Raw genomic sequence first — 10,433 nt, 5'->3', positions numbered from 1 at the left:
GTGCGCTGGCAGTAGTAGATGTTCCAAGGCGTTGCGTGATCGTGGAGTCTCCGTCTGTGTTTGTAGCTTTACTAGAGTTAAACATAGGGATATATCTGTACTACTATTGCAGGCGTATATGCATTTCCCTCCGCTTACCGAAAGCCTGTCCTCTATATGTTATCGTCGTCACCAGTCACAGCTCCCCACTGAGACAAGAGACCTGCAACCTTTCATGTACCTGAACATGCAGCCGATGGAGTGATTGGTGATTTTCGTACCAACCTGACCAAATAAACATGGGTAATATCATTCATGAAAGTAAATCTTTTTGCGATTCATTAAATTGGTAATCTTCAGCAAAAACAAAAACGTCTCGTCATCGGGGATGACGTATGCAGAATGTAATGTCATATCCTGGCGTTAGCAGCTCACACACTGCAACGAATTTTAAGGTTTCTTTATTATCATTTACTACAAAAGAGGACTTTGTCATTCAGATTTCTATGAATGGGATATTTTCTCTCCAAAGGAACATTTTCTCCAAGCGTGACCAGATAAGACCCCAAGTATGGCCTTCTCTCAAAATAATTTACCTATTGTTTACCTACTTGTTTGGTAATTTAGGAGATTGTGAGATTATTTCATCATGAAGCGACGTTTAGATATAGATCCACGTCACAGAATAACGTTGTTCGTTACTAGTAATTGTTTATGTTACAGCAGTACTGGTATTTGTTACTTCATTCCATCTGGTATTGTTAGAGCCTTTTGATCATGTCACGCTAACTGGGATCTTGACGTAGACGGACAGAGAGACAGACCCACTTTCCCGGCTACTCGAGGATTTGTATGTCATTATCTTGTAGTGTAGTCGACAGGTATTCAATAAAGTCTCCCTATTTCTTCCGACCTCGACCGACAGCTCTCATCAACGACTTTGTTCTCAAAGAACATTAACGGACAAAAGAACAGCACGTCAGAACGACACAGGTATTTCTCCTGATCGATGGTGTTCTTGATCGTTGCGCCTTGTTTCAACACAGATTCCTTCTGAAGGTTCAAGGGTTAGGTAAACTGATAACACATGGCAAACAATACAGAAATGCTCTGTTGTATTTGTAATTAGCCGTTTAAATGATCTATCGTAGTTGGGACAGCTTCATACGGGAAATGGGTTGAGTGGGAAAGGAGATGAGATTGTTTAAAACACTCTGTGTATTATTACACACCATGGTGAGTGACCCTTGTTGACCCTACTCAGTATAAGATGTTTGGAGCATCCGCGGTTAGAGTGGCTTCACTCTGTGGTTTTCTTAGAAGGTCATCTTGTGCTGTTGTCAATTCAGACCTTGATGTCCACGGCATGGTGATAGATCCTCTGTGCTTGAATTGTTTTCGTGATATTGATGGACTGGAATACTTGCAGGTTAATGTATGAGTGGGGTGTATGCACTGGTAAATTATAATGAACGCATTCAAGAAGTCGGGTTGGGTGTTAGTGCTCTTCTGGGCAACATTTCGGTAATATCATGTCGTATTAACGGCTTTACCATCAGTAATATGCTCTAAGAACAAGGATCTTTTTCTTGGGTTTCTTTCCTAATCATTTTAATCATTTAAAAAAATAACATATCTAATTGTTTTAATGACAATGGGTATTTTCTATTTTCCAGTTCTATATAATTATGTGTCATTTTCGTTAATGCTAAACCTCCAGGACGTTCCCGTTGACGTTGACAAAACATTTTGCTTGATGTAAATGTAACAAACTAACTTGTATGTCCCATCTTCTGTTTATAGGAACAACGACGAGTTGTCTACCTGTCTGTAATTTCCACGATGTCTGGATCAGGAAGCACGCCGTTGTGCAGAAATGATCACAAGCGCTGCGATGTACAAATGAAAGTGATACTGGAACATCTTTAGAGACCCATGGGTGCATAGCGTGTATAAGGAAACATCGTTACTCGTCATGAATTTGTAGCAAAGCTTAACAGAGGCTCCATGGACAAGATGAGTGCTGCCATTTTGATGACTGACAACTGGCAACCGACTGTACTGCAACTGATGCCCTTCTCAAGCAACAATGCATCCCAGAGTCCTATTCTAAATGCAGAAAATACTCGAGGGTATGGCCAGGCTAGGGGGTTCCCCACCCTGGCCGTAACGAGGCCTCACGGAAGGAGGGACGGAGCCAAACCCCGTCGCGTGTCATCAGAACGAAGGCCTAGAGAACATTCATCAACTGGGATAACAGCTCCTCCTCAAAGAGCAAGATCGGAATATAATTCCCGTGTGGCAAACCCGTCAGAGACGACAGAAAATGACCACTCTGTGACTAATCAAATTATTATTCGAACGCCTGAATTGTCGGAATCTTCATGTGACAGTTTATCGACCATAGACGTTCAAAAAACTGTGAAGGTTCTTCCAAAGCCTTCTCCGTGTAAGGCGTTGGACGGACGATACTTCAATGCTCAGAATGGTTTCTGGAGGTCGGTTACCTTAACACCAGGGGAAACGGAACTTCAGAAACACAGAGATGGGTTTATAAAGGACAATAAGAAAAATAAGAAGTACAAATTAAATGTAAACCAGCTGCCTAGGAGCACCACCCCTATCAACGATAATGATCCAGATAAGCTCAACATGAAACAAGTCATTCGATTTTTGCAAACAAAAGAAGCAGAGGCTTCTCCTGTTCAAAGTCCAAAGAAGTTTGAACGTCGTGTTCAGAGTGGATATCCAAGCACGTCTCCTTCTAAGATCGCCTTAAGAGACTCTGGTGATGCGATGAAGGATGTAAATTTTCCACCCATGTTACCGTTCAGGAGAGAGGTGACTAGTATATCTTTCACAACCATCAATCCAACTACTCCTGTAATAAAGAAACGTTCTCAAAGACCGAAACGAGATACAGATGATGTAACGAGATCTGCTGAAAGTGCTAAACGTTCTTCTTTCAAAACAACGCGAGAATTCCGTCTGCATCGGTTCCTGACGATGGCCCCAAACGCAGACGAGTTCACCAATGTGACCCGCAATAAACAAAGTCATCCCATATCGTCTGCTCATAAACGTTTGCTCATTACGGGATTCTCCAGGGATGATGATGAAACGGACTCAATGAGGAACTGCTGTTCACCTGTCCCGTCCTATTCGCACTCGCGACAAGGAGAACGTTTCGCTAAATTTCAGTATCGACTTCCCAACAAACGTTCAGGGTCATCTCAACCACAAGTCAAAACCACAAATTCCTCAAAAGCCAATTCCAAAGACGTTGATAGTGAAGGTGTGATTAGACTTCCGAGTATGTCAGACTTCAACAACGATTCCGAAAACGACGAAAGTAAAGATGGCGACCCGTGGCGGAAGAACGTTCGAGATTTTAGAACCGCTTCTTTATGTGTGGAAGACTCATCTCCTGATCTGAATGAGCGAGAGTCAGATTCACAGTCATCTGCCAGAGATATTTCATGGGATTCCGACACCTCAAGTAAACCGAATTCAAGGAAAGTGACCATTAGCCTTCCACGAGAATCGCCTTCAGACAGACCTGAAGTCGTACTGCCGGTCAGACGGACACATGATCCCGTTCGTCTGTCGTTGAGGCAGGAGCAGACCCTGACGCGGGAAAAGACGTACATGAGTGATATGGCGAGGAAGGTGGAGCTCGGATGGCGGGGGATAGTGGACCCGAAACTGCCGTTCGTTCCTGTAAATACCAAGACGGAAGATGGGTTATCTTCACGGAATTCTTGATAATAGTATAATGCTGTACAACGATGAATGACAAGCACGAATGACTATACAAGATTAAGGTATTCGAAGAACTTTTGTTCTTGTTTCAAGGATGAAGCTGTCAACATTTTTAAAATTCATTTTTGGGGTGTGGGTGGGGATGTTTGGGGATGTTAGCATAATAACATTGGCCAATGGTACAGATTTCATAAACCGCTTGTATCGAGATTCAAAATTCCATACACTACATGGCCTACGTCATGGTTGGATCTAGAAGTTTAAACGTTCCCTTGCCAAGTCAAATGCCTAAGTTCGTTTACCCATATTGATACAAAGCATAAAATTTACAAAATGTGCCATTCCATATCAGAATCTTAAACAGTATCAACACGGAATCTCATAAAATGAAACATTTCTGAAGAACTGTGATTCTTTTTGAACTCTGAATTGACATGACCCTTAATCATTCATTCTGAATTTGTGTAATATTACAAGAGGACGATACAGTAATGAGATGGGGTTTTTTTTCAACGCAGTGCCACTGCAGCTTTGTGTAGATTCATTGATCCACCATCTTCTCCTTTCTTACAAGGCATACAAATGTAAGCATGTCAAGACATGGATACGTAGACCCGCGTTCTTTTCATCCCGGTATAGCTTCAGCTGTGTATATCGGAAGCACTATAGCCCAATGTCCATTGTCGGGAAGCCTAGAGGTTAATGCGTTCGTTCGTCATTCCGAAGACATTTGTTCGATTCCCAACTTCGGTTCAATGTGTGAAGACCTTTTCTTGTGTCCCCTTCCCTGCGTTTGATACAGTATTGCTAAAAGCGGCGTAAAACTAACCCACTCACTCAGTGCCTAGCTCTCACATCATCACCATGTTAAACTACTTCGAGCTTCCAAACCTGGCACATAGTTACGAGGTAGGCGGAGTCACCGGGCTCGATTGCTGGGAACAGCATGTCAACCACCACAGTGTTGCTGGATTCTTGCTAAAGACGACGTAAACCCATACTCACTCAGGATGTATAATTTAATTCGAGGTTATTAGGGATTCCAGAATATTCTGTAGCAGGCATTATGGGTATAAATCAGAATTTCGCTTGTATCGAGTTCTGCATAACTGGATGCAAGAACGTTTCCAAAGTTCCCAGGTTCTTGCTGGAAACGATATGGTATGAACATAGCATTTAACGGTATGTCATATTTTACACATGTTGCTTTCCACAGTTATGTGAAATATTGTTATTTAATTAATGAAATAAGGACACTTGATATTATTTTAGAAGCATTCACTATATAAATAATTAAGAATAAATAAATATTTTACAGGACAAACTGGACACATTTTCGTGTAGATCACAGCAGTGTGGTTGGTTCATCAGTGTGTGGGGTCTCTGTCCTCGCCGTGTCGATTGTTCTAAACAGATACATAATCTTCGAGGCAATTACGAAAATCTGGAACACTTGCATCTATATTATAACAGTAAACTTTTGTAATGTTATGCATTTTAAACTCTGACCAGTGTTAACTGAACCGCATTTACAGACCTGTTCTGGGAGTCCAGAGTTCCAGAGTCATCCATCTGAGGGTTTTGATGAGGCTGTGGTTGTCCACAGGCAAGTTCCGCCATTGGCCCTTAGTAATAGAGCCGGTTTGATTGTATGCTTTTGCACAGCTCTATTTGATATGTATGGAATATATATTTTAGAAATAAAATATATTGAACTGATGGTATTCTCATTTCCTAGTTCCGTGGGGATTATGGTATCCAAGTGGTTAAAGTGTTCCAACATCAGTACAACATCTGAACCCTTGAATATCCGAGTTATGTTGCGTAGATCGATGTTCATGATGTTGATCACCGAATTGTCTGATCCTGACTCGATTGCATACAGACCGCCGGAATACTGAGTATATCGCTCTGAGTTCACATATTGCATTGAGTTTAAAATTAAACAGTCCACACAGAAATATTCAAGATGTACCACAACAATCTGCAAATATTCGAGTTTGAGCCAGCCAAAACAAGCTCCATGTGGATTCACAGTCGTCATTTCAACACACACCAGGGTCCCCTTCCACAAAGCGTTCGTAACTTTACGACCTGTCGCAACCCATAGTTTATCAAAGGCTTACAAATGTAAGTGCTACGGATGTATTTGTTGATGTGGACACTGGGTGTGGATGGGATTAGTATAATGGAATGAATTCAACCTTACTTCGTACATGAAACTCACCACTACGGCCTAAGATCGGTACCCAACCAAACCATCGGGAGTCGCCTGCGCCAGGAGGGAACTGGACCCAGAAGATCGGAATAGAGATGTAGGTGTCAACAAAACGTGTGCCACCGAGCAACACCGTAGACAGATGGACTGGCAGGGGATGTCTTCTCCAACGCTGAGGTGGAAGACAACGTGTGAAGATCCGTGAGCACCTGCAGCCTTTGTTCCTGCATTTTCAATGAATGATGTCTCTTTAGGATATATAGTTTCAAGTATACTTGTCTGTTACTTTCGCGGGGCGATGGGGTAGCCTAGTGGTTAAAACGTTCACTCGTCGCGCCGAAGACCTGGATTCGATTTCCCACATGGGTGCAATGTGTGAAGATCATTTCTTGGTGTCCCCCGCCGTGATATTGCTGGAATATTGCTAAAAAGCGGCGTAAAACTAAACTCACTCACTCGCTGTCACTTTCGCGACTAAGAACGAATTTTAGAAACAAGGGTGATAACTCTTCCAACCGTGTTATGTCCAGATGGATTGTACTGGCGCATCCACGGCTTGCAAAGTCTAGTCAGGCCAGAATTGGAATTAAGTAGCAAATACCGTGTTCTTAAGTATTTCTGTAGAAGGGGCACATTGACTTTGTCACATTAAGAACAATAAAAGCATGTATTTGCATTGTCTTTTGTGATACTTCTGTCCTTTCATTACAGACACGTAGAAATGACAAAAACATCATATCACATTGTCCCTATTCAGAACTGTGTACAATATGTGAAAACTGAGCGTTTCAGGGCATTACATATGTATTGTTGCTACATACTAGTATGTACAAACATAAATACATAATGCTACATTAGATGCGCATTAGATGTAGTTAAAACATGAAAAACATTCGTTAGTATTCAGACATGGAGCAATTAAAATTTGGCAATAACCTACACAACGTTATGATAATACTTCATTCGCCCGTTTATGTTTATATGTAAGCTATTACTGTGCGAGCTGCTGACTAAGATAAACACATACAGACAATAAGCCCATATCAACTTGGTGTCCCTTTTATTAGGGATAAGTTTCAATCTCTCTCGCTCAAAAGATGGATAGCGACGTTTAGAAGTGGCGCTAATGACTTGGTTGCAAAATACTTTAAGTAATTTGTCACAAGGATAAAAATATTAGCTCCTATATTAGTTAGTTAGCACACAACCCAACATTAACAGAGGTTTACGCTTGACGTAGACCTGTGGCCGTCCAGGTGAGGATTTAAATAGCCAGGGGATATAACTCTTCCAGGCTTAGACGTCCACAACGTTAGTAATTAGTGAAAATGTCAGTGGGCATTTAGTCACTGGGGAAGCCATTTAATATTGTGACACAACCAGCTTTAAATATTTTACTGTCTTCCTCTCTTATACGTGTTTCCATTTTCATTCATATGCACTAAACTGGTCACCCTTTTTTTATGCATGAATATGAATACTGACAAATTAAAATTGATAAGAACATTTTGGAAAACAATTCGTTCTTTTAGGGAAATGTTTACACCTCATTAAAAAACTGATAACGATGTAATATCATTGTATACGCCATTCTCTTAGATTGTAAGGTTCGAAATACCGCAGCGATAGCCACCAATCTGTCCGTGTCATTCATGCCCAAGGCTTCTTGCAGACACTATGAACCACTGAAGATCTGGGTTAGAACTGATCTTCAGTACCCCATGCTTATTGTAAGAGGCGACTGACAGAATCGGGTTGTCAGGCTCGCTGACTTGCATGAGACATGTCATCGGTTCCCAATTGCGTGAATTGATGCTCATGATGTTGATCACTGGATTGCCTTGTCCAGACTCAATTATTTACAGGCAGCCGCCATATAACTGTAATATTGCTGAGTGCAGCGTGTAACAAAACTCATTCACTCACTCCCATGAATCCAGACACCAAACACACGAACAACTGAATGTACTTTCTCTAAAATATGGTTGATACGCGTACATCATTCTGAAAGTTTGTGGTCAATACAGTAACTCTCCGTAAATTGTGTGTGATAGTTAGATTACAAAGTAAACACAATTTATGAAAACCAAATTTAATGTACTAGCATAAAGTCAAACGTTTTATTGCATTTCCCTCGAAGGAAACAACCACCTTTGAGCCTAAAGTATTATAGCACATGCCGAAATACTCATTGGGACATTCACACATTCATTTATTCAATATATTCTTAATGTCATGTCATTGTGGTTTATTATTCACACAATCGTAGGTGACATGAAGTGACGTGACGTACTATGTTCAAGGAAGACTTTGCTTATCGTTTTGTTTATTTACTTTTTTACACATCACCATTTACGCATTTACACATCACACATTTACGATTTTGTACAAATCTGAAAGACAGACCGAACAAGTCAAATGTACTTAAATGCAAAGGTCATTTTCACCATGTTCTTTTTTCTAAAAACACCTCGCGATGACTAAGGAGAAAGGTAAGTGGCTTTCTGACACATTTATTGCATCCATTTGTGGTGAATCCATCAATCATGTAGTTTTTCAAACGTTATATACGGATTTAGCTTGAGTAAATCATAACATGCTCTATTCTCAGAGGGCGACTCATCAAATAAACATGAAGCAAAAAAGTAGCAGAAACAAAGGGATGATGTGACGTCAATTATCAGTGTTAAGAGTGAGGTTTTAGAATTGACATTAAACACGTTGATGGAGCATGTGTTATCACCAAATACAATCCTAGACTGTACTTGTTGACCGCGATGCCATCACATGGCTACAATATTGTTATGAACCATATGTTCATTCTCATCTGTCACACACTCATTTTGCATTAAAAGCGTGTAAAAAATGACCAGGAAAACTAATGACAATCACAAACTACGTGTAGACGTACACTTCATTATTGATAGTGCCCCCTTCTGACACAGATTGTTGTTGTTACGAGTCAGTTATGTCTATGGTATTAAGGTCATAGTCAGGTCTGTTAAGAACTGCAAGTAATGTGTGTTGTACGAAAAATACCAAGTAATTGACTTTAAAAAATGAATAACACATCTACATGTTTATGCATGAAACAAACACGCACATAAATAGAATACTCTTACAAGAATTAGTACCTCCAGGTCACTGTGTCAAGTGAAACAGACGTCTTGTTGATACAGATATTTTCTCTCAAGTATAACAATATATGCACAACGAAAACAATATAAAACGTAACTAATGAATAATAGATTAAAAAAGAACATATTATTGGCATAAAAAGTTGTTAATGGTGCCATTGACCACAATATCTGACTTGTGGTACGATAAGCCATCTGTCAGTACTTAACCAGATGCCTCCAAGGACTATAGCATGTGCATACGGCATCTACACTGACTGCCGTAACAAATAAGATAGTATCGTGATTTGTCATTTTGTCAGAGGTCAGTTTGACGTGTGTGACCTCTACGTCTTGTCCAAGAAGTCATCCCTTTACCCGGAAACAAAGTCTTAGAAACCAGTCATTTGAAAATATGGATTTGTTGTGTGTATCACGAGGTCATGAAAAATATATTATCTGACCCCGACAATAAGTTGACCCCGATAACAAACTTCAGCAAACATGCATCTTGTAAATACAGGTTTGTTGTGTATAATGAAAAAAGCATAAGCTGAAGCTCCCTTGACTTTACCAAACTTCAGTGAACATGCATCTTTAATAGTTTCTCCATTAAGTGACTTTGAAAACTGAGATAAACATTCAAATCTGCCCATGAAAGTACAGGCTAAACGCCAATGTTAATACCCAAAAAACATTTTCTATCACATTTTGTATTTTCATTTGAACAATATGTGTGCAATGAGTTAAAGTATTTGAAGAAATTTTGCAAATATAAGAAACCTAAATTTTATTTGATTTAAAAAACATATCCCGATTTTTGGTGTTTATGAAATAGGACAGTGTGAGTAATACAAGCAACTCTCTATGTCAATATTACCTCTTTCAACAAAACTAGAAAACTGTCGAGAAACTGATCATGATATATATGACACAACTCTTCAGTCTATTCGTACGTAGAAAGTTAAACGAACTTTTCAAAAGCTTTTTTCTGATCTATTCAAATCTTTCCTACAATCATTTTAAATGAAATGCGCATTCGTACATCGGCTTTGGTCGACGTAAGAGGACCAAGATAAAATAAACTGAATTGACATTAAATAACATTTGTCATCTGCCGACCCTGTCAGTAGGGCAACGTTCTTACTTATTGTTATTCGCTTGCGTCAAGAATAATTGTAAATTTCATCAAATTTGATTGATTACAAGGCAACTGTCAGGCAGTGAGATAATACTAAGGAAGAAGAGTAGTCGTGTGACGTCAGAAGCACTCAACCAAAACGCTTCTTCTGATTGGCTGAAATATGCTCCGCCTTCTAAACCGAGAGGGAATATAATCAGGCGTCAGCTCCCAGCAA

General features: G+C 40.0%; 1 protein-coding gene across 1 annotated transcript; it reads left to right on the top strand.

Annotated features, from left to right (window-relative positions):
- Positions 1-1,986: 1,986 nt before the first annotated feature.
- LOC137288233 (uncharacterized) lies at positions 1,987-3,744 on the top strand. The gene has a single exon (XM_067820677.1). It carries the CDS (start codon positions 1,987-1,989, stop codon positions 3,742-3,744), a length of 1,758 nt encoding a protein of 585 aa, XP_067676778.1.
- The last annotated feature ends 6,689 nt before the right edge of the window (positions 3,745-10,433 follow it).

Source organism: Haliotis asinina, chromosome 6 (genome assembly GCF_037392515.1).
Source record: "Haliotis asinina isolate JCU_RB_2024 chromosome 6, JCU_Hal_asi_v2, whole genome shotgun sequence".
Classification (NCBI taxonomy): domain Eukaryota; kingdom Metazoa; phylum Mollusca; class Gastropoda; order Lepetellida; family Haliotidae; genus Haliotis; species Haliotis asinina.
The sequence above is the reverse complement of the archived record's forward strand: the minus strand, read 5'-3'. Positions and strand labels throughout refer to the sequence as shown.

Bases quoted from the DNA above. Each gene is read 5' to 3' on its own strand.
- LOC137288233 (XM_067820677.1), top strand. From the start codon at position 1,987: ATGGACAAGATGAGTGCTGCCATTTTGATGACTGACAACTGGCAACCG.